General features: G+C 54.0%; 1 protein-coding gene across 1 annotated transcript; it reads left to right on the forward strand.

Moving 5' to 3' along the window:
- The first annotated feature begins 1713 nt into the window (after positions 1-1713).
- NYNRIN (NYN domain and retroviral integrase containing) lies at positions 1714-22266 on the forward strand. The gene is made up of 8 exons (XM_006061438.4): positions 1714-1911; positions 10253-10905; positions 11022-12536; positions 13401-13531; positions 13665-13761; positions 15988-16089; positions 16300-16401; positions 17557-22266. The coding sequence occupies exons 1-8, from the start codon at positions 1714-1716 to the stop codon at positions 20420-20422; spliced, it is 5664 nt and encodes a 1887-aa protein (XP_006061500.2). The 3' UTR covers positions 20423-22266.
- Positions 22267-23430: the final 1164 nt, after the last annotated feature.

Here is a 23430-nt window from a genome sequence, read left to right on the forward strand (position 1 = left end):
GGCAACAAGAAATAAGTGTTTATTCAAGGAAGGAGGGGTGGGGCATGGGTATGAGGCTGTCATTTGCTTCAGAGGAGAAACTGAGGCACAATGAAGCAGGGGCTTCTTCTGATAAAGGGAGAGCAGTTAGAAGTGGGAAGAATGGAGAAAGACGGAAGCTCCACTGGAGGGTCTTCTGCTGCAAGGCGCTCTGGAGGGGCAGCCCAGGGACAGCAGACCTGGCAGAGCAGAAGGCCTCGGAGCCAGAGATGACATAGATCCCCTTTTCTGGATTCCAACCTAGGGTAAGTAGGAGTGGAGGTGTGGTACAGGAGGGGCTGAATCCAGACCAGAGGACTGGGTGTGGGCCCCTCTCCCCTGCCCCTTCCTTGCAGTGGGGTGCCCCTGGCTCTTTGCCTGCACAGAAATGTGCCATGGCCCCTGCAGCCCAGATGTCCCAAGGCAGGCCTAAAGTCCACTGCCCTTTGTCCCCATAGGTACACTCACGCCTATCAGACAGAGGCTCTGGGTTTGGGGTTGGAAAAGGAAGTTCCCAGAGGCCCAGGATGCAAACTCTGCCCTCCACAGAGCCGGGTTCTGTTCAGGCCACAGGGCTGCATAAGGTGTTCTTTGTGCCCCTGATGCCTCCTGAGAAGGATGTTGGCGGCAGCCCCCCAGTTCAGAGCTGGTTCCTGACCACCGAGGCCTAGCAGCTGACTGGCGGCAGGTCAGGGGTTGAGGGAACCCTCAGAGGTTGTCAGCAACCAGACCCTCACTCCCTTCCTAAAGCTTCCCCTCTCGGCTTAGCTCAAACTTGCTCAGAAAGGCTTTCATAAACAGCGCAAGTCTGAAAACTCCCGAAAACTCGGGCGCTCTCCCCGCCCCTCCAGCCCTGGGGGCTTCAGGAGGGTCTGGGCTGCCTGCCAGCCCCAGGCTGTCCCCAGACTTGGAGGGGGGGTGGGGGTGGGGGCGGTGCTTTTACCCTCTCCTTCCTGCTCGGTCTCCGGCCCGGAGTTTTCCTCAGGCCCCAGCCTCCCAGGCTCCCCACCCTGCTCTCCTTTAACCCTTTCCTGCGAGGGAAGGAGGGGCGCGGCTCTCGGTTCTCTTGGGAGGCCTAGGAGGCGGCAGGGCTAGCTGGAGGAACGGAGAGAAAGGCCGGGTGCCCGAAACCAAGCCCCCTCTCCCCCACCGGGGTGCCCTTCCTTCCTCTCCCTCCCCCTGGGGAAAGGGGAATGTGGAAGGAAATTAACTTTGACCCCCGGATTCTGGCTCTGGGCCCAAGACTTGAGTGGAAGGCAGAGGTTTTCAGGACCCCCGCCCCCGCCCGTCCCTCCCCGCCTTCCCCCGCCCCGCCGCCTCCCTCCGCGCCCCTTTAAGCTCCCGGGCAGACGCAGCTAAAGTTCATCCTGGAGGGGCTGGCGCGGCGGTGAAGCGGGGGAGGGTGGGGGCGGAGGGAAGGGCGGCGGGAGCCCGATCAGTCCCACCCCCGTTGCAACCCCTGGCAGGAAGAGATTGTCGCGGGAGCCGCCGCCGAAAGGCTCGGAGCTCCGGGGGAAGGGCGCCCGAGCCGCGGCGGGTGGGTGCGCTAGCCGGGGGTGGGGTGTGTGTGTCGGGGGGACCCAGGCCGAGGCGGGGGCGCGCCGCCCGGAGGAGGGGGCGTGGCCTAGGCGCCTCCGGCCCGGGGACGCCGGTGACACTGTCGGCTCCCTTCTTCCAGGGGCGGGCGGGGCAGCCATGCTCCTGTCCGGGGGCGACCCTCCGGCGCAGGAATGGTTCATGGTGCAGACCAAGTCGAAGCCCCGGGTGCAGCGGCAGCGGCAGCAAGTGCAGCGCATCTTCAGGGTCAAGCTGAACGCTTTCCAGAGCCGCCCGGACACCCCCTACTTCTGGCTGCAGCTCGAGGGACCTAGGGAGAACATGGGCAAAGCCAAGGTAAACAGCGTCTGGCCTCTTATCACTTCCAGCCAGACCTTTCTCCCTCCCTTCGCCCCACTTCCCTCCCCCCTCCCCACCAACCCGGGAGGCAAGGGTCCCCAGAGGCCCCCCGACCTGGACTGGGCAGTATGGCGGGCAGGTACTGGGCCATTCCCTGCCTCTCCACTTCTGCAGCCTTGGGTCCTTCCCTCTGGTTCCTTCTTTCTTTTCTGCCCCACCCCTCTCTTGCGTGTCACTTCAGTCCCTCAAGTGTGTTGAGAAAGGCTCTGCGTTGTGTGTCCCCCCCAGGAGCCCTCCCTGGCCAGGGGCCCGCATTTATAGCCTATTCCTCCATCGGGGGAGCAACTTAAGGTCTGGTATTTCTGTAGTCTGTGCAGCATATCTCTTTGTTCTCCACCCAGAGGCTGGAAGGCCCAGGTCTTTCTGCCTTCATGTAAGTCTCCTTAAATCCTGGGCTGCGCCTCGGAGCCTGAGTGCTGGGACTGGAGGGGCCATTAGAGACTCGGCTAGAGAAATGCTGGCATTTTACAGATGAGGTATTGGGGACTGGAGAGTGTCAGGGGCCTCCTGGAACACTTAGGGTAGGGTAGGTGGAGGTGGCAGGGGCTCTGGGCTCAGCGCCCCACACTCTTGATGCCCTAGGCGGCCTCTTGCAGGGGCTCAGGGGCAGGGGTGCAGCTGCTCTGGAAGGCAGCAGGCTTTGGAGATGGGTGGGAATCCTCTGGGAGGAGGGCTGTGGGCTTCAGATGAAAGGGCCTGCTGTGTGGGGCTGGATGCTGGGCAGGCCAGGTCACCGTGTGCCTCTCGCGCATTTGCTCTAGCTTCTCTCACCCGCTTCTCCTCCACTTGGGCCTCTCAGGTTCCCTCTGATCCCCCGTCATGGCCAAGGTCTCCCTCTTCCCCCAGATTCCTTTATCTTATCTTTTCCTGGTAGGAATACTACAGCCTTCCTCAGTCCCAGACCACCCTTCTCCCCCATGCACCCCACCCCACCCCAGCACACTCCCCTTCCCCAGCTAGGTCTCTACCAGTATCCTAATTGGTCAAGGCCATGGGTGGGGGAGGCCCAGAACACGCTGGCCAGTGGACAGGCAGGCTAGAAAGTTCCTGCCTCAGCCCCTCCGCTGAGCTGCTTCGTCAGCAGTTTGTCCAGTTCTGACAGAGGTGCTGGGGGAGGGGAGGGGTGCCTGCCCACATAGCAGATGTGCAGGAGCCCTGGAGATGCAGACTTTTCAGTAGCTGGGATAGGCGGGTTAGCCCAAGAAGCCTTCAGGTTCTTTGGAGGTCTTAATCTTTTTGTTAATTTGAAAGACACCCGCTCACCCTTTTGTGAGACTGGGATGTCTAGCTCCCCTGACTCCTACTTACATCCTTCATCAGCTTCTCCAGGCTCAGCTACTCCTGCTCCCACTGCTGCCTCAGGGTCCCTGGGGCCACTGACTTTCCCTCACACCCCAGGCCCTGCTAGTGCAGCCAGTGGCTTTCTCCAATCCCCCCCATCCCGCCCCATCCTTTCAGCTCTTTCCCACCTGTTTTCTTCTGGAGAAAAGCACAGTTTAAGATGGAAGCATCATGAGGGGTTTGGGTAACTCCCTTCCTTATTGTAAAGAATGAGCAGAAAGAAGAGAAGAGTAGAGCTTTGGAGCAGGAGGGCAGGGAACATGGGGAGGGTGAGGTTTTGTTCTAGAAATAGGAGATCTGGGCTCAATTTGCTGTCACCAAGTTAACTGCTGGGACAGAGGGGTGTGGTGGAAAGAGCTGGAGATTGGGGTTTGCTACCTTCTAACTGGCTGACCTGGGTCAAATCACTGACCTTCTCTTGAGCTTATTTCCTCATCTATAAAACAATGTAGTAATACTCACTTCATGAAAGAGTTGTTAAGAGTCAGCTGAAGTAATGCATGCTTACTTTTGCAAATGTGGAGAGTTATAGGGTAGAGATGTCAGTAAGTGTTGTGGTTAACAAGCTATATAACTTTGAATGAGTTCTTTTCCCTCTCTGAGTCTGTCTCCTTGTCTGTGAAGTGAGAGGCTTGGATGAAATGCTTTCTAAGGTTCAGAGATCTGATGCAGGAAAATTTCCCATGTATAAGGATGTCTTGAGCAGCTGATTGGTGGCTCAGTGGTAAAGAATCTGCTTGCAATTTGGAAGACATGGGTTCAATCCCTGGGTTGGGAAGATCCCCTGGAGGAGGAAATGGCAATCCATCCAAGTATTCTTGCCTGGAAAATTCCATGGACAGAGGAACCTGGCGGGTTACAGTCCATGGGGTCGTAAAGAGTTGGACATGACTGAGCACACAAGAACGATGTCTTGGAGTTTCCATGTAGAGGTGCTGTGGCTGACCCCAATCCCAGCTGTAAGGACACAGAACCATGCACCTTGATAGTGAGTTGATATACACAGCCAGCTGGCAGAGAGAGCTCAGTGAGACTGAAGCTTGTGGGATGGAGAAGGGGTGATGGATGTCCTGTCTTGAGGGAAGAAGGGGTCAAGAAGGGTACGGGCTTCTTTGGAGAAGAGCTCAGGTGTGTTTTTCTATTATATGCACTGGTTTTCTAGGAAATCTCTGTAGAACTCGAAAGTACCTTGAAGTAGTTTTCTTGTGGTGGGATTTAAAAAATAATGAAGGCATTGCTGGAAATCACATTTCCTAGGCAGCAAAAACAAGCCCTGGGGAGGTGTGGCCTTTCTGAGGTGAAAAAGTAGAAAGGAGAGTTCTTAGTTAATGATCAGAGTCTCTCAGAGACAAGCCCTGCTCAGCTTTTCTGTCCTCCTTGACAACGGTGTGAAGAAGGGTTGGGTGCTGAGAGAACAGGTGACCGTTCGAGATGATGGAATGAGGTGATGGGGAGCTCGAGATTGAGACGGGGAGCCGTGGGGCAGGGTGTGATCTGCTCACTCTGGGCTTGGCTCTCAGGTGCGAGTCTGCCTGTTCCTGCCCCACACTGACTGTGAGCGGTACCATGAAAGCTGGCAGTGGCCAGGGGTGTGCTGAAACTGGCTCCTGCTGACCCATTATTGCAAAGTCTTGGAAGTTTTTGAGCCAGTGGAGTCCTGTTCATAGTTTGAAATCAGCCAGGATGGGAGTAGTTACACCACGGAAACTGGAAAATGCTACAGATCAGGACTGCCCTCCTCACAACTGGCTCCCTACAACTTACCTGCACACATAATTGTGTTGTGAGCACCTGATCCTTTTCCTTTAATTACTTGTTTTTATTTATTTCTTAAAAGAGGTGCTTGCGCATATATTTATCTCTCTTCCTCTCGAGCTTCCCTCCCACGTCCTTCCCATTCAACCCTTCTGGGTCATCACAGAGCACAGAGCTAAGCTCCCTGTGCAGTACAGTAACTTCCCACTAGCGATCTATTCTACACATGGTAGTGTATATATGTCAATATACTCTCTCAGTTCCTCCCACCCTGCATACGTGTGGCTGATCCATGTTGTTGTACAGCAGAAATGACATTGTAAAGCAGTTACACTCCAATTTTAAAAAGAGGCTTATTTACATTTATTTTTATTTAGTTTTTGGCTTTGCGGCATGTGGGATCTTAGTTCCCTGGCCAGGGATTGAACCCGTGCCTCCTGTAATGGAAGCAAGGATTCTTAACCACTGAACTGCCAGGGAATCCCTCCTTTATTTTGAACTTAATTTTTCTTTATCAAAATAGTAAAAAGTCCAGTAATTTTTTAAAAGTCCACAGTATAATGCAGTGATTCCTTGCCTTGTCCTGCCAACTCCCTCTTCTGTGCTCTTCCCTGTAGAAAATATCTGTTCTGGAATTTATGCATCTCCACATTCCTAAAAAATATGTAGATCCTGTATCTTTGGATTAATTTTAGATACCTTTTTACTTCCTATTATTATAGGTGAGGGCTTCCCTGATAGCTCAGTTGGTAAAGAATCTGCCTGCAATGCAGAGACCCTGGTTCGATTCCTGGGTGGGGAAGAGCCCCTGGAGAAGGGATAGGCTACCCATTCCAGTATTCTTGGACTTCCCTTGTGGCTCAGTTGGTAAAAAAAATCTGCCTACAATGCAAGAGACCTGGGTTCGATCCCCGAGTTGGGAAGATCCCCTGGAGAAGGGAAAGGCTACCCACTCCTGTATTCTGGCCTGGAGAATTCCATGGACTGTATAGTCCGTGGATCGCAAAGAGTTGGACACGACTAAACGACTTCCACTTTCATTATAGGTGAGGATTTAGCTCCTTTATATTGCCATCCCTTTTTTCTTCCCAATACAACTATATTTCATTTTCTGTTAAATCTGTATTTATTATTCGCAACATTATGCCCATGCAAATATCACTCACGTCTAAACACCGAAGTGTACTATGATTAGATTTTCTATCTTACTTTTCAATTTTTCTGAGGTAAAGAGCTCACACCTTTCCTGTTTGTTTGTTTTCCTTTGAACCTATTGCTAATTCTTATATAACTTTCAGTAGCTGCTCACGACAATTTTCTGCAAGGATAAGATTTTGATTCAAGGTGGCCTGTTACAGATTTTTTCCTGGGGGCGCCCTTCTTTCTGTCTGGTCAGGCTTGCGTGGCTATCATCCTGAGACTCCTGTTTGCTGTCATTCTTGGCATCCTTTTGCCCTTTTCTTTGTTAAACGCCTTGTTTCCTGAACGCTGTGTCTTTGTCTTGGGTTGGTGGAGCACCTCTGTCAGTAGCGTCATTAAGTTAGAAAGATGGTGCTGTGCTAAAGATCATGCTGATAACTGAGGTCGGCCTTCCTGTTTCTGGAATTCCACTCTTCAACCTGAACTAGATGCCCTCTATGCCTCCCAGAACAATGCTTGATACATAGTAGATGCTCAGTAATGATTTCTTGAATGGATGAATACATTCTAAAATTTCTCTCCACAATCATTCTGGAGATTGTCTTTGCTTTTTTTCTGAGTTGGGTCTCCTTTCTTGGTTTTTCTTTTCTTGATTTGCTGGAAAATGCTCTTCAGTAGCTTCCTGAGAAAGGCTTTAGAGAAGGTAGATTCTTGGGGTTGCATATCTGAGTATCTCCATTGCATATCTGAAGGTCACTTGATCGACAGTTTGGCTGGTATCGAATTATACATGGAAGATTATTTCCCTTCAGAAGTGAGAAGGCATTAATCAATTGACTTCTTGCTTTGGGGACATCTGAAGCTGTTCTTGGTCCCTGGTCCTTTGATGTGAAGTGTTTTTTTCTCTCTGGAAGTTTGTAGTTTCCCCCTCTCTTCTGAGATGCCCCAGAGAGACCCTTTTGTGTGGGCATCTGTCTTCATCCATTGTTGGTTACTATGGCTGAATCTCTGAATGAGAAGAATGAGTTTCTCTGCACTCACTGCTCACCGTAGACCTCACTGTTGGCCTTCCTCTCTTTCTTCGTGATTTTGTATGGTACCCACACTCTCAAGTACACTGATCAGCTTCTGCAGAACAAACTTCATTGGGTAGGGTGGTAGTTGCTCAGCCTTTGTGTAGTGGAGTAGGTAGGCTCCCAGATCTAACTGCTCCTCAAACTACTTTATCTTAGTCCACCTTTTATTTAAATTTTTTTTTTTAATTTACTTGGCTGCACTGGTTCTTAGTTGCAGCTTGTGGGATCATCAGTCTTTAGTCGTGGGACGTGAACTCTTAGTTGAAGCATGTGGGATCTAGTTCCCTGACCAGGGATTGAACCCGGGCCCCCTGCATTGGGAGCATGGAGTCTTAGCCACTAGACCACCAGGGAAGTCCCCTGAGTCCACTTTTTAAAAAATGTTCTCCTTCACTCCTAATTCTGGAGTTTTTTGGATTCTCCTTCAGTCCTAATTCTGGAGTTTTTTGGTGCTGCCATTTTTTTTTTTTTTAACTTTTTGAGTATTCTACAGTGTAATTTGGTGTGCTTCTGGAAAGCAGACAATGAATGGTAACTGACTTATGAGAAAGAAGAATCCTAAGTCAGGACTGATAAAGTATACAGCAGTAGTAAGCTGTCTGGTGGTATTATTTTTATTTAACTTATTGACCGATGACTCACAGGACACTGGGCAATATATTTTAACAAATACACAACATTTTTCGGTGTGTACTTCGTTCCTGCCTCTTCTCTACTTCTCCTCTTGGAGAAAAAGGTCTGGGTAGGCTTAAAGCAGGAAAATTGCTCCAGATATTTTCTCGATATAAAGGTCTGGGTAGGCTTAAAGCAGGAAAATTGCTCCTGATTTTTCTGGATGTAAAGGTCTGGGTAGGCTTAAAGCAGGAAATTTTCTCCAGATAGTTTCTCGATGTAAACACCTTTTTCCTTATCTGTTTTTTCTCTAACGCGCCATTAGCTTCTTTAGTGGCTCCGTGGTAAAGAATCCACCTGCCAATGCAAGAGATACAAGAGACTCGGGTTCTCTCCCTGGGTCAGGGAGGTCCCCTGGAGTAGGAAATCACAAACCATTCTAGTACTCTTGTCTGGACAATTCCACGGACAGAGGAGCCTGATGGGCTACAGTCCATGGGGTCGCAAAGAGTTGGACACGACTAAGTGACTGAGAACACACGCGTATATAGACAGCATCGTGGTTAAGACCTCAGACTTTGGAGTCAGAGTGCCTGAGTGTCCCAGCCTCTGTGTGACCTCAGACATGTGTCCTTTCTTGCTCACCTAAAATGGGGAGGATAGTAATTTCCATATAGGTCTGAGAGAGGAATCAATGAGTTGATGTATGTAAAGAGCCTGGCACCTAGCAAGTACTCAGTAAATATCAGTTCAGATTTATTATTTTGAAAGTCACCTCATTTCCAATCTATATTTAAATTTTCTTTCTTTCCTTATTGGCTGCTCTGTGTGCAGGCTGTTCTCTGGTTGCGGTGGGTGGGGGCTAGTCTCTGTTTGTAGTGCGTGGGCTCCTCGTTGCAGTTGCTTCTCGTCTCTTGTTCGCACGGGCTCTGGGTGGGCCAGCTTCAGTAGCTGAGGTTCCTGGTCTCTAGGCCACCAGCTCAGTAGGTGTGGCACATGGGCTTAGTTGATCCATGGCATGTGGGATCTTCCCATGACCTGGGCCAGGTGGAAGAGGTAAGCTCAGACCTGAGCAACCTCGCTCACCCACCACCTGGCAAGGGTGAGTCTGACCAGGTGGAATAACTCTTACAAGTCTGAATACCGTGAACCCCATGTGGTCTTTGGGATGGCTGTTGGAGATCCAAAATGGAGCATTTGTTCCTTATGGATCTGTCAGGGGAAGGCAGGAAGAGGGATGAGATATCGCTGACACAGGGGTGAGGAGGCGCTTGAGGATGAATGCAGTCATCAGGGTTGGCCGATTAAGAGGGGATTCCCATGGTTCCTTGGAGCCCGTGGGGTCATGCTGGGGGAACTCAGTCAGAAAGTGGAAGAACCCAACCTCTTCCATCCCAATGCCCTCTAAAGACGGAGTGTGTGAGCCCTGGAAACATGAGGGTCTGGTGCCCAGACAGCCAGAGGCCACCCTTCCGGCTCAACCATTGTATATATCTGTGGGGATCCCTTGGATACCAGACCAGGGACTTATCTTCTCCTCTGTCCCGTCTGGGCAACAGAGTTACCATGGTTACAGTTACAGGTTGTGCCAGAGAGCTTCTGCAGGGGGATTAACCAGAATCTCACAGGATTACCCCGTAGTCACTGTGTAGTCAACCCGAGGAGGTGGAAAGAGCTCTGGTTTCAGACTCCGACAGATGGCAGCTGTGGTCTTCACCCAGTCACCGCTGACTGTGTGTCTCTGGGTCAGCGATATGGCCTTTCTGAGCCTGAAAAATGGGAATAGACTGTACCAGGCTCAAGCTAAGCACTTCTTTTGTATTAACTCACTGAAACTTCATGATAGCCTAATGAGGGGGAAACCATTATCCCCATTTTACAGATGAGGAAACCTAGGCAAAGGGAGAGTTAATAACTTGGAGGGTACTCAGTAATGTGCCGTCTCCCTCCCCTCAGCTATTTCACAATTCTAGAATGCCAGGGTAAGACTGGCCCTTGGGAGTGTCTCATTTAATCCAGCTTTTTACAGGTGAGGAGACTGAGCCCCTGAGAAGGTGATAGTTTTCACAGTACCCCTAACGTATTGAGGTCAGGTTGGAACTAGAACCAGAACCCTTGACTCCAAGCCCAGGTACTCCCCTCCCCCATTTGTCAAAGCTCCCTGGAAAAAGATGAGAGTGTGAGGAGGCAGGACCAGGGAGAGAGGGCTGGGTCCCAGGCAGGAGTTGGGGTAGGGGGATGGGTCATTTGGCTTATTAGTGAGCAGGGGGAGTGCACGTGCTTAGTGAGGGGAGTGAGCGCCAGTGACGGGCCCCTAACAGCTGCTTCCTTCGTGTTCTCCCCACCGGCTGCAGGAGTATCTGAAGGGCCTGTGCAACCCGGAGCTATGGAAGGAGGTCCGCTACCCAGCAGCTCTGCACTGCGCCTTCCTCGGGGCCCAGGGCCTCTTCCTGGACTGCCTGTGCTGGAGCACCCTGGCCTACCTGGTGCCCGGCCCCCCGGGCTCCCTAATGGTGGGCGGGCTGACTGAGTCTTTCGTCATGACCCAGAACTGGCTGGAGGAGCTGGTGGGGCGGCTGCGCTGGGGCCCGGCCCCTTTGCTCACTCCCCGTGGCATCTGGGAAGCCGAGGTGACCCGGGCCTTTGGGGCCCTGGTCTGGATCCGTGGTGACCAGTATGCTGGGGACCTGCTGCAGCTGCCCCCGGCGGTCCAGGAGCTGCTGCTGAGCCTGGTGCGGGATGCCGCTGGCAAGGAGGACATCATCCAGTGGCTCAGCCGCATTGGCACCTCCGACTCCCGCTCAGACTCTGAGCTCCTGATCTGTCCAACCCACCAGCAAAAGGAAGGTCCAACCATGGTGGCCATGGGAGACGGTCCTGGCCCCTTTGTGGAGATGGGGAGCCCAGAAAATTCAAAGAGATTAACCAGCCTGGGAGCCACAGGGGCCCTAATCTCGGGTACCCCAGGCCTGAACACCCAGCAGGAGACAGCAAACCAGCTGGTCCGGTAAGTTCTGGAGAATCAGTTTGGCTTCTCTCCTGTTTCTGCGCCCCAACCCCAGGGAAAGAGTTTGGGACCTAACTCACCTTCCCACCTTTCCAACAAACTTGGGTTTCCTCCAGGGTCACTTCCAACAACCAAGGTGGTGTGGACTGTGCTCGCGAGGAAGGGTCAGTGCAAGCTAGCAGCAGCCAGGACTCCGTGGATCACACCCAAGCCTCGTCCCAGCAGAGGCAAGTCCGAAGAGGGGAAGACAAGCTCCCCCTCCAGCCTCCAGTATCAGCCCTGAGTGTGTGCTCACCCTGGAAGGCCTGGACCCCAGGGCCAACCTTTGCACCCATGTGGCCAGGGGCTATTGCTGCTACCTTCTGGAGGATCAATGAACTGCACTCTCTTCACCTGGCCTGGCTCCTGTCTCAGGCATGCTTCAGTTTCCCTTTCTGGCAGAGGCCACTGGGCCCCATTCAGTTCAAGCTGCCAGGGCAGAATCCTTTGCCCTTAAATCTGGGATGGAAACAGAAGGAGCTGGTTCCCCTGCCCAGTGTGGAAAGCCCAGACTGTACACCAGACGGTGGGCCGGGAGGAGAGGCAGCCCTACAGAACTGCCCAAGGCCAGAGACCCCCAAAAAAGTCATGAGTTTACTGGTGGTCTCAGGAGGCTCAGGGGTAAAGGATAAGTCTATCCCAGGACTTCCACAGATAGGGCCACCTTTGACCTCTACACCCCAGCTCCAAGCCAGAAGTGAGCTGGGGGATCAAGGAAGTGTGCAGTGGGATTGTAAGGGGCCAGAAGAGGGGCCCGTTCCAGCGCCGCCCACTGGGCAAGGGGTGCCTGCTGCTCAAGGTAGGCTGACAGCTCCGTCGGGACCTGACTCTAAGACAGTGCCTGAAACTCTCAAAGTGCCCATGGCTGCTGCAATGCCCACAGCTCAAACCCCACCCACAAATCCAGTGCTGCCTGCAGCCCCCAAAGTGCCTGAAACCCAGATGATGGCGGCAGCCCACGAAGAACGTGCAGCCTCCGAAGTGCCTTCAGTTCCAACAAAGCCAGAAGCTCAAGTGGTGCCCACAGCACAAAAGGCCGCTGTGGGTGAACCAGCGCCTGCAGCTCCCCATACTCCCACAGCTCAGAAAAGGCAGGCAGCCAAAACATTATCTGCAGGTCCCCAGACATCCAGAGCCCAGACTGGGCCTGCCCCTAAAACCGGACCTACAGCTCCCAAAGCCCCTGCCGCCCCCCAAACTTCCAGAACTCTGAAAACGCCTGCGGCTCAGAAGGCGCCCGCAGGTCCGGGGTCCACCCTGGATGCAGGCAAACTCCTGAGTGAGAGCCAGCCTCTGTCAAGGGGCAGTGCTTCCTTCCTGAAGGGCCAGGGGCAGCCTGGAAGTCAGGGGCCACAGTGCAGTGGCACCTTGGCTCCCAGTAGCAAGCGCCAGCCTCAGGTGGAGGGACTCCTGGGGGCTGGGGAGGGGACCCCAAGGCAGCCGACTCGCCACCCACAGGCAAGCAACACAGTGACCAGTTTCCAGAGGTATCACGAGGCCCTGAATACACCCTTCGAGCTGGACCTGTCAGAAGAACCCGGGAACCCGGAGCTGCGGCGGGTGGTCATTGATGGCAGCAGCGTGGCCATGGTGTGAGTAGCCACGGGCCTGGGGTGGACTGGGACTGCCGGGGAGCTCAAACAGGCCGTCCCTGGGGGCACCCTGGGGTGCCATGGGGTTTGAGTGGGGGAAAGGGGAGGGACAGGCACGTGTTGAGCAGCTACTGCGTGCTGGGCGGTGCTCGCGGAATCGACATAGCAGCCTTCGAAGGTGGATTTCTGTTCTCCCTTAATAGAGACAGAAACAGGCTCAGAGAAGTGATGCATCTTGCCCAAGCTCCCAGAGCCAGTAAGGGGCCCCGCTGGCCTTTGGGTTCAGATCTGCCCAGGCCCAGAATCTTTCCCTTTCAGCCTGCCTCACATAGCAGGGGGCCTGTAAACCTGTTTTCAAATATTCAGTCCAACCCTTAAGGCCCAGCACTGATCTCAGTGAGGATTTTCCTCACCGTGCCAACCTGTAGAGATCAGCTCCCTGCACAGCACTTCCTGCTATATATGTATACGTCAGCATGAATACGTGCAAGGTGTCTTCATTTGCCCGCATCGTAGAATCTGTGCTGAGAACATTGCCAACACGCGGTCGTGGGCAGCAAATGTTTGCTTCCAGCCCTAAACTGAGCCCTTTGGTTGTAGAGGTTGCCCTCTTCCTTTTGCCCTGGAGGCCCCTACACACACATGCACACGTACACAGAGCAGGTGAGTGGACCCAGGAGGTGCTCACTATTTGAAGAGGGAGGGAAGGGAGAGAGCACGGTTGGTGCTGATGCTGGTGCCCTGGCATTTCTGATGCTCTGTGCTGTCCTGGGCTGGTTCTGAGGGAGGGTGGAGAGGCAGGGCCATTCCTAGGGCAGAAAATTGCTCCCTCATTGGTACCCCTAACCCCAACCCCACCTCCAGGCACGGTCTCCAGCACTTCTTCTCCTGCCGGGGCATTGCCATGGCGGTGCAGTATTTCTGGAACCGGGGACACCGAGAGGTCACCGTGTTTGTACCCACCTGGCAGCTGAAGAAGAACCGGAGGGTGAGAGGTGAGCTGTGCCCTGCCCCCCAGCCCCTCCGGTGTCACCACGCCTTCTTTTTCCTTGCCTTTCTGTTCCCATCATAGCCTTTTCCTCTTGGCGCTTCCTCTGACCCTCACTGTCTTCTGCCTTTCATTTCCAGAGAGCCACTTTCTGACAAAGCTACATTCCCTCAAGATGCTTTCAATCACCCCCTCCCAGCTCGAGAATGGCAAGAAGATCACCACCTACGACTACAGGTGTGTGGCTTTGCAGGCCTTCTCTTGTGGGGCCCCGGGCTTGGGCTTCACTGATGTGTGAGGCAGAGTCTTGCTTCATCTGCTCTGGGGAGGTGGAGGCGAACATGTCAGAGGGTCTTGTCAGAGAGGGAAGTGTGGTGCATTGGCCCTCTGTAGGCAGAGGGAGGAACACAGAGAGGAAAGGGCTCCAAGATGGTTCTATTCAAGCCCAGGGACTGTTCCTGAATTTGGGACTCTGCAGTCCCATTTCTCTGAGTTAATAGGCTTTCCTTTCCCATCAGCTATGGGCTGAAACCCTCTACTGTCTTTGGATGGGACTAGCCCAGGTGACTCCTGGTGCTTCAAGCAAGCTGCTTCCCCCAGCAGCTGATTTGGGTGCCAGTTTGGGTTGAAGCTGAGGTTTTCTCAAGGAATTGCTACAGTCTTTCCCTCCTACCGCCTTGGCTCTGGGAGGAGGTGTGTGTGTGGCTGGAGCCCTGGCTCTGAAAATGGAGTCAGACTGCCCCTGCCTCCTAGCTAAAGGCCGAATGACTCCCTGTTTGTCAATCCTGTAGCACGTGACTGCAGGTCCAATGTGCACATGGGATCCTGTGATGCTGCTTCTGTTGGGGGCAGAGAAGGCCCTCCCAGCTCACTGGCCCTGGGCTGGAGTCGATGCCCAGCAGGCACAGGTCTTGGCTTCACTTAGACACCTCCCATGCCAGGCAGGAAGAAGTTCGGTTCCTCCCTAAGACATGGTATCCACTCAGCCTTCAGGTTTGGGTGGGGTAGCTCAAGCATCCTTCCTTCAATAGCATAGACCCTAAGCATGCAGCTTAGATCCTACATAAGGTCGTGAAAGTGAAAGTGAAAGTGAAGTCGCTCAGTCGTGCCCGACTCTTTACGACCCCATGAACAGTAGCATGCACCAAGCTCCTCCGTCCATGGGATTTTCCAGGCAAGTGTACTGGAGTGGGTTGCCATTTTCTTCTCCAGGGAATCTTCCCGACCCAGAGATCGAACCCAGGTCTCCCGCATTGTAGACAGATGCTTTATCGTCTGAGCCACAAGGGAAGACTCTCAAGTGTTAGCTTAGCTGCTCAGTTGTGTCTGACTCTGTGTGATCCCATGGTCTGTCCATGGGGTTCTCCAGGCAAGAATTCTGGAGTGGGTAGCTATTCCCTTCTTCAGGGGATCTTCCCAACCCAGGGATCGAACCCAGGTCTCCTGCATTGCATACAGATTCTAATGCCTTTTAATTCAGGCCTGGGTTTGAGGGAAGATAGCTTTTCTGTGGGGCTTCCCAGGTGGCGCTATTGGTAAAGAACCTGCCTGCCAACACAAGAGACTTAAGAGACACGGGTTTGATCCCTGGGTCGGGAAGATCCCCTGGAAGAGACCATGGCAATCCACTCCCAGTATTCTTGCCTGGGAGATCCCATGGACAGAGGAGCCTGACTGGCCCCAGTCCATAGGGTTGCACAGTAGCGGACAAGACAAGCGACTTAGCATACACGGCTTTTCAGCAGAAGGGCCCTCTGCTGGGCACTTGTGGGATTGCATGGTCGGGGCTGCTGGAATTGCTTGCTGCCGCAAATGCTGAGAAGTAGGTAGCCTTTGCTTTCTTTCCTGGTCACAGCCCTCTTTCAAGGAGAAGTGATCCTTGGAAAAATGGATATGTTTACTCAGGTAGGTGTTTTTACATGTGTATAGATGCATACATATGTATGTCAGTGTGGCTTGGCATGTACATGAATGTTGTCAATTGGTGAAGAATAATCATGGAGTTTTGGATGTTAATATCTGCTGTGTAGCAGGCACTGAGCTAGACACTTAAGCACATTGTCTCATACAGTTTAATTCTCAAGGCAATGAAGGGTAGATCTTATGTTTGATCGACAGGTATGGAAACCGAAGCAATAAAGAGGTATGTGTGGATGTGGATAAGGCGTGGGTTTCTGTGTGTGTGTCTAAGCATGTGTATGTGAGTGCCTATGTGTAAAATAGGGGTCTTTGTTTGCACAGACAGCTGGGGGATGTGCATCTCAGGCTGCCTTTCCAGGGGCTCGTGGTTCTCCAGCTAGCTGCATAGACGAGGATGGGCCCTCAAGCCCTGGCTCCCTGACTATCAAGGGCAGGGTTTTTGTCCTGCACTTCTCAACAGGAAGCTACAAGTTCAGTTTCTCAGAGGACTGGGGAGGTGAGAGGCTGGGTACTGGGTCTATAGTGACCCCCCTCTCCCTGCAGGTTCATGGTCAAGCTGGCAGAAGAGACAGATGGCATCATCGTCACCAATGAGCAGCTCCACGTCCTGATGAATAATTCCAAGAAACTGATGGTCAAAGATCGGTGAGACGGCTTCCATGAGATTGGGCTGTTCCTTCCCTGTGGGTGCCAGATAGCCCCTGGCAGGGGACGGTTGGAGGCAGGGAGAGGGGCCTTGGACCAGTGCTCACCAGCACCTGCTGGGAGGATATATTGGTCTCAGCTCCAGCTGCCAACAGGGTGTGAGTGGTCAAGAGCTCCATAGTGACCTTTCTTCCTCTGTCCTGGGCCCAGCCTGCTGCCCTTCACCTTTGCGGGGAATCTCTTCATGGTGCCCGATGACCCCCTGGGCCGTGATGGCCCCACCCTGGATGAGTTTCTGAAGAAGCCAAACAGGTAATGGGCTGGACCTCCCCAACCCCCTGCCACCTCCCAGCTCCTCCTGGGACTGACCAGAAGCTTCCCCTTGGTGCTAGCCAACATTTGTTTAGTGCTTAATAGTGAGCAGAGTGATTTGACTTTTTTAGGTCTTTGTACTTCCACCCACATCTGCATCCATAAACTAATTACAGTATGGTTTTAGTTTACAATCTTGCACGCACGCTTGAGTACTGTACGTATCCTTCCACAGCTGGCATCTGTCCCCACGTTTGATTGTTTTTCCCAGGTGCACGCCATGTTAGTTCCTGTGGCTGGCTTTAACGTCCATTCTCTATTGCATTGCATGAATGCCCGACAGGTTTACGGGGTCTCTGATGGGAGGCCATTTGACAGTTTCCGTGTTATGCTGCGGGCACCCGTGCTGCAGTGAACCACCTCATTCTTGTTTCATTGCATGCAGGGGGAGCTATGTCTGGAGTATATACCAAGAGGAATTTTTTCCACGTGTCTTTCCCCCTTTGACCCTCAAAGCTTGAGTTAGATAGGTGTGACCACTATCCTTATTTTACAGATGAGGAATCTGAGACTCAAGTACTTTCCCCAGGTCACTGTGCTGGTGCCGGCAGAACTGATTTGCAGTAACTCAGTTCCTCTGGCTCCCACCCACTCTGAGCCTCCCAGTTCCCTGGGCCCAGCAGGGGACTGTGGTTGGCACCTTCTGGGCAGGGCACTGCTTCCTGGGTCAGGTCTCCCAGTCCCGTTTCCCCATTTTGAAGAAAAGTGCTGTGGCCGAGGCCTGTGTGCTGTGCCTCCTAAGCCCCTTGTCAGGCCTCCTTCCCTCTCTTGAGCTCCCCTGGCTTGCTCACCCTAGAGTCTGGTTGGAAAGACCAATCATCTAATTCTTATCAAACCATTGGCTTAAAAGTGCTTGGAAATGTCACTTGGTCAATGAGGTTTTGATTAAATAAGACTTCAAAGCCCAGATGAATATCTGACGTTGCGGTTTAGTGATGCTGGGGCTGGAGGGAGTATCTGGGCAGGTCGTGCTGTGTGGGAGGCTGACCTGGCCTCAGGGGCACTCAGCTGTTTGGTTTCGCCTCAGGTGGCCTCTCGGGCAGGCTGTCCCCAACCTCCTCCATCAGACCCTTCTGCTCTGCTGTTTTGCTGTAGGTTGGACACCGACATTGGCAACTTCCTGAAGGTGTGGAAGACCCTTCCTCCCAGCTCGGCCAGCATCTCTGAGCTGAGGGACGACACGGACCCTGGCCCCCCGGAGAGTCTGCAGAATGTGGAAGAAGTCAGGGAGGAGCAGGAGGAGGAGGAGCGACAGGACGAGGAGCAGAGAGAGGAGCAGGAGATGCAGAAGCCGGCTGAGGAGGAGGAGGAGGAGGACCTGGACTCTTCGCTGATGTCCGTGTTCAAGGCTGAGTGCCCTTCCCTCTCAGAGGAAATCCTCCGGTGCCTCAGCCTCCACGACCCCCAGGACGAGGCCCTGGACATCGATCTCCAGCCGGCAGTGGCCTCTCCCTCGCTGGGCATCCCCTGGGATGGAAAGGCTCCCTGCCAGCAGGTCCTTGCACAGCTGGCCCAGTTGACCATCCCCAGCAACTTCACCGCCCTCTCCTTCTTTATGGGGTTCACGGACTCCCACCGGGACGTCATCCCCGACTATGAAGCCCTTGTGGCGCCCTTGCACAGCCTGCTCAAGCAGAAGCCGGACTGGCGGTGGGAGCTGGACCATGAGAAGGCCTTCCTGGCCCTGAAGCGAGCCCTGGTGTCTGCCCTCTGCCTGTCGGTCCCCAACCCCCAGCTGCCCTTCCACCTGGAGGTGACGGTGAGCCAAGTGGCCCTGACGGCCGTTGTGTACCAGGAGCACTCGGGGAGGAAGCACCCTGTAGCCTATACCTCAAAACCCCTCCTCCCTGATGAGGACAGCGAGGGCCCGCAGTCAGGGGGAGACAGCCCCTACGCTGTGGCCTGGGCCCTCAAGCATTTCTCCCGCTACATTGGGGACACCCCCGTGGTCCTGGACCTTTTCTACGCCTCCCGGACCTCTGTGGACCCTGAGGCGTGGGACGGCCGCAGGGTTGCCAAAGCGTGGTTGATCAGATGGGCCCTCCTGGTACAGGACAAGGGCAAGAGAGCGCTGGAACTGACCCTTCTGCAGGGCCTGCTGGGGAAGAACCGGCTGCTGACCCCCACGGCTTCCATGCCTCGGTTTTTCCAGGTTCTGCCTCCTTTTTCCGACCTGTCCACTTTTGTCTGCATCCACATGTCGGGGTACTGCTTTTACCGGGAGGATGAGTGGTGTGCGGGCTTCGGTCTCTATGTGCTGTCTCCCACCAGCCCCCCTGTCTCCCTCTCCTTCTCTTGCTCTCCTTACACCCCGACCTATGCCCACCTGGCTGCCGTGGCCTGTGGCCTGGAGCGTTTTGGCCAGTCTCACATGCCCGTGGTTTTCCTCACGCACTGCAACTGGATCTTCAGCCTCCTCTGGGAGCTCCTGCCCCTTTGGAGGGCTCGGGGCTTCCTCTCCTCTGACGGGACCCCACTACCTCACCCAAGCCTGCTCTCCTACATCATAGACCTCACCTCTGGCCTCTCATCCCTCCCGTTCATCTATCGAACCTCCTACCGGGGCTCCCTGTTTGCTGTGACGGTGGACACCCTAGCCAAGGAGGGTGCCCAGGGGGGCGATCAGTGTTGGAATTTGCCAAACGACGTGCCGGCCCCCGTAGTGACTCCCCGTACTGTGTGCAAGAGGCCTGACTTGCTGGCGTTGCAGCGGAGCGACAGCACCCTGGCTGATATCATGGCCAAGCTGCAGGCCGGGCAGAAGGTATCCAACTCCTCACCCTTCAGTTCTGCCTTTAGCTCCCTCAGCCTCGACAAGGAGAGTGGCCTGCTTATGTTCAAGGGAGACAAGAGGCCCAGGGTCTGGGTGGTCCCGCGGCAGCTCCGGAGGGACCTGATGTTCGCTGTGCACGATGGCCCCATGGGGGCCCACCAGAGGCCCGAGGAGACCTATAGGAAGCTGCGGTTGCTGGGGTGGTGGCCAGGGATGCAGGAGCACGTGAGACATTACTGCAGGAGCTGCTTGTTCTGCATCCCCCGGAATCTCCTAGGCAGTGAGGTGAAGGTCATTGAGTCTCTGTGGCCCCTCAGGTCCACCGCCCCCTGGTCCAACCTGCAGATTGAGGTGGTGGGCCCGGTCACCGTCAGCGAGGAGGGCCACAAGCACGTGCTGATCGTGGCCGACCCCAACACCAGGTGGGTGGAGGCGTTCCCGCTGAAGCCTTACACGCACACGGCTGTGGCCCAGCTGCTGCTTCAGCATGTGTTCGCCAGGTGGGGCATTCCCGTGAGGCTGGAGGCTGCCCAGGGCCCCCAGTTTGCCCGCCATGTCCTGGTGAGCTGTGGGCTGGCCCTCGGAGTTCATGTGGCCTCCCCGAGCAGGGACCTCCAGTTCCCCTGCCTGACGAGCTCCGGGGCCTACTGGGAATTCAAGAGGGCCCTCAAGGAGTTCATCTTCTTGCATGGCAAGAAGTGGGCGGCTTCCCTGCCCTTGCTGCACCTGGCCTTCAGGGCCTCCTCCAGCCAGGCCTCGCCCTTCCATATCCTGACAGGGGCCGAGGAGAGGCTGACCGAGCCCCTGTGGTGGGAGATGAGCAGTGCGAACATTGAAGGGCTCAAGATGGATTTATTCCTGCTACAGCTCATGAGAGAGCTGCTGGAGCTCCACTGGAGGCTGGCTGAGAAGACAAGCGAAAAGGCTGAGAATAGGCGTTTCCAGCGTGAGAGGCAGGAGAAGGAGTGGAGCGTGGGGGACCAGGTCCTCGTGCTGTCCCTCCCCAGGAATGGCAGCAGTGCCAAGTGGGTGGGCCCCTTCTATATCGGGGACCGGCTAAGTCCGTCCCTCTACAGGGTCTGGGGCTTCCCCACCCCGGAGAAGCTTGGGTGCATCTATCCTAGCAGTCTGATGAAGCCCTTTGCCAAGAGCGTCACCCCGCTGTCCTTCAAGGTCTTGGAGCAGTGAGCTGGAGCGGTGGGGGAGCCCCCTCCCAGGGTCCTGGGCTGCTGCTGCTAGGTCTCCCCCTGCCCCCAGGCATGCTCGCACAGCCTCCCCACCCCTACTCCTGGGACTCTTCACTGTGCCTTTTGTAGAGAAGTTACTTCACAAAGCTTTGCTGAACTGCCTTGAACTGGGGACCAGCGTCCCTATGAAACATCCCCAGTATGGGGTACTGGGAGAATCTGCTGAAGGCTGTCAGATGTGGGCCTCTGGCAGTTCTACCCTGGGGAGCAGAGAGTTCCTTTCCCGAGGTAGACCGAGTTCAGTGTCTCTCCCTGAGTGAGAATGTACACGTACACACGCACAGCTCAGAATCTTACTCCTGGCTGTCCTTACCACGAAAAGGTGTGGCTCTGGACCTCAGAATTGAAACCACATTCCCCTGTCAAACAGAAACCCCGGATACGGGCTCCTCCCCCGTCTGTCCATTTGGGTAACCTTTGCCCTTGAAGCCGTAACAGCTGAGACAAATCCATGCAGGCTAAGGAGAGGCACCCATCCTCGGTCTCATGGACCGCTTTCTCAGGCCAGGCTAGGCCTGCCCATTGACCAAGGAAGGACTGGCAGTCCTGGGCCCCGAGGCTTAGAGCTGGGGTGGGAGGGTGGCCAGCCAGGTGGGCTCGTCCTGCCTGTCGGCTCCGGAAGGGCAAGGGGGAGCGAGTCAGCCTACCTCATTTGACTCCAGCCAATGGAGACACTCCCTGACCCTGGCTTTAAGGACATGGACCCTACAGGAGTCAAGGATCTCGATGCCAAGTGTGGCATCTCTACCTGAAGAGCTGCTTTGACTAGACCAAGGGGCCCAGGCCTCTGTTTCGGGTTGGCGGGGGGTCACTGAAATGAGCAGTCTGGCACAGTGTGGTGCTGGCGTGGCTCTTCATTCCAGCCCCACCCTGAAACCCACAGCCTCCTCCCACCGCCCCTGTGCGCTGCATCCCCAGACCCTACAGAGTGTGGCTGCTTTGTCTGGGTTCTCCCATCCCACCCCAGTCCCCTTGATTTGCCTTCTGTGTAGAGACAATCCTGGCCCTCCCCTGGCACCCCCCAGCCACTCTTTGCAAAAGATCAGTCACTGGGAGAGTGCATTTCCCACCGGTGTGTGTGCCTTCACTCACCCTCTGAATTGCTGCTGCTGCCAACAGAGAGGGTTCGAGGTGGAGGCCAGCACTGTGTCACTCTGGCTGAGCCTCTATGTCGTTTAATTTCTCTGAAGCTGAGCCGGTCTCCTTGCCTAGCTCATGTTGCCAAAACACTTGATATTGCTAGAGCCAGAGTAGAACTTGCCATCAGGTCCACTTTGCTTGTTTTACAGCCAAAGGAAAAGGCCCAGAAAGGGGACGTGACTTGCCCAAAATCACACAGAGTTGGTGGCTGAGCTGGGACCAGGATTAAGCTTCTTAGTTCTCTGTTCACCGTAGATAGGGGTTCAAGTGAGAGAAGCTCTTAAAATCCTATACCCATCTTCCATCCAACTCCCCATCTCCCAAATCTTGTAGACAAACTACTTAGGTGTTGCCCTTAAACCATTTCTAGCTGTTAATTCTGTCCAGGAAAGAACGATTGGGTGACAGCTGAGACACTGAAAGGTGAGCCGTGGGGTTTTTAGCAGATACCTCTTTCCCCTGCCTCCTCCCGCTGCATGTCCCCCTCCTCTTCCCTTCCTCGTCCTCCCTCTGATGGTCTGTTCAACCTCATTCTCCCTTCCCAGTGCTGTACCCATTCCCCCGTTAACCACATTTATAATACTATACCTGTTTGTGACCTTTTTTTTTTTCCATTTGATTTGTCAATAAATGGATCAAAATGGAGCTAATGTCCAGGTTTTTTGTTTATTTGTTTTAACTTTAGACTCAATTATGGGCTTTCTGGTGGCTCAGATGGTAAAGAATCCACTTGCAATGCAGGAGACCTGGGTGGAGAAGATCCCCTGGAGAAGGAAATGGCAACCCACTCCAGTGTTCTTGCCTGGAAAATTCCACGGACAGAGGAGCCTCGTGGGCTACAGTCCATGGGGTCACCAAGAGTCGGACACAACTGAGCAGGTGGGAATGAAGATGAATGAAGGCTGGTGTAAAAATGGCATCCATGCTAAAGCAACTTGACTGTGTTGGAAATACAATAGAACTAGGTTTGAATGCTGAATCCATGGCTGTGACCTATGTGGTCCTCTCCTGAAGTCTTGGTCTCCCCATCTGTCTAGTGCAGGCTAACAATTCCTAAATTTCGGATGGTGCAAGGATCTTATGAAATAATCCATTTAAAGAGGCTCCTGTGGGGATGGAGTAAGCCTTCATCACTGGGATGGACTGCATGTTTGCAGATTTATTTTGTCCCCTCAGATTTATAAGCTGAAATCTCAACCCTTAGTGGGATGGTATTAAGGTGTGGGGCTTTGAGGAGGTAATAAGGTTTAGATAAAGTAATGAGGGTGGAGTCCTCAAGATGAGATTAGTGTCCTTGTAAGAAGAGAGAGAAATTGGAGCTCCTCTCTCCACCACTTGAGGATACAATGAGCAGATGGTCATCTGCAAGTGAGGAAGTGGGCTCTTATTAGACACCTGATTTGCCAGCCCCTTGATCTTGAATGTCCAGCTTCCAGAGCTGTGAAAACTGAATTTCTGTTGTTTTTGTTATAGCAGCCACAACAGACAAAGGCAATCACACAGGTCATATTTCTCTTCCTGTCCTAGAACGCTGGCTGTTATTGCCCCTCAGGCTCAGAGATCTTCCTAACCCTGGCCAAGCTTCCACACTTCCGGTGTCTACTTCTTGCTGCTCTTCTCACTTGTCCATTCAGCACTGGTCGGGGAATGGAGGGGCAGGAAGGAACCCTCCTTCCTGAGAACTCCCCGGCTCACGTGGTTATGGTCACTTAGTGTTTACAGAGCATATCTTGTGTGCCAGGCCCTGTCTAGTGTGGAGTGGGTGGAGGTAATGGCAGTGGCATGGTCTCTGGTCCTTTGGGGCCCACT

Source organism: Bubalus bubalis, chromosome 11, assembly GCF_019923935.1.
Source record: "Bubalus bubalis isolate 160015118507 breed Murrah chromosome 11, NDDB_SH_1, whole genome shotgun sequence".
NCBI lineage: Eukaryota > Metazoa > Chordata > Mammalia > Artiodactyla > Bovidae > Bubalus > Bubalus bubalis.

What these genes read in the sequence shown, in the direction of transcription:
- NYNRIN (XM_006061438.4), top strand. Translation starts at nt 1,714, where the DNA reads ATGCTCCTGTCCGGGGGCGACCCTCCGGCGCAGGAATGGTTCATGGTG. An exon ending in ATCACCACCTACGACTACAG is followed by an intron (nt 13,762 to 15,987) that starts GTGTGTGGCTTT and finishes CTCTCCCTGCAG; the next exon opens with GTTCATGGTCAAGCTGGCAG. An exon ending in TTTCTGAAGAAGCCAAACAG is followed by an intron (nt 16,402 to 17,556) that starts GTAATGGGCTGG and finishes GTTTTGCTGTAG; the next exon opens with GTTGGACACCGACATTGGCA.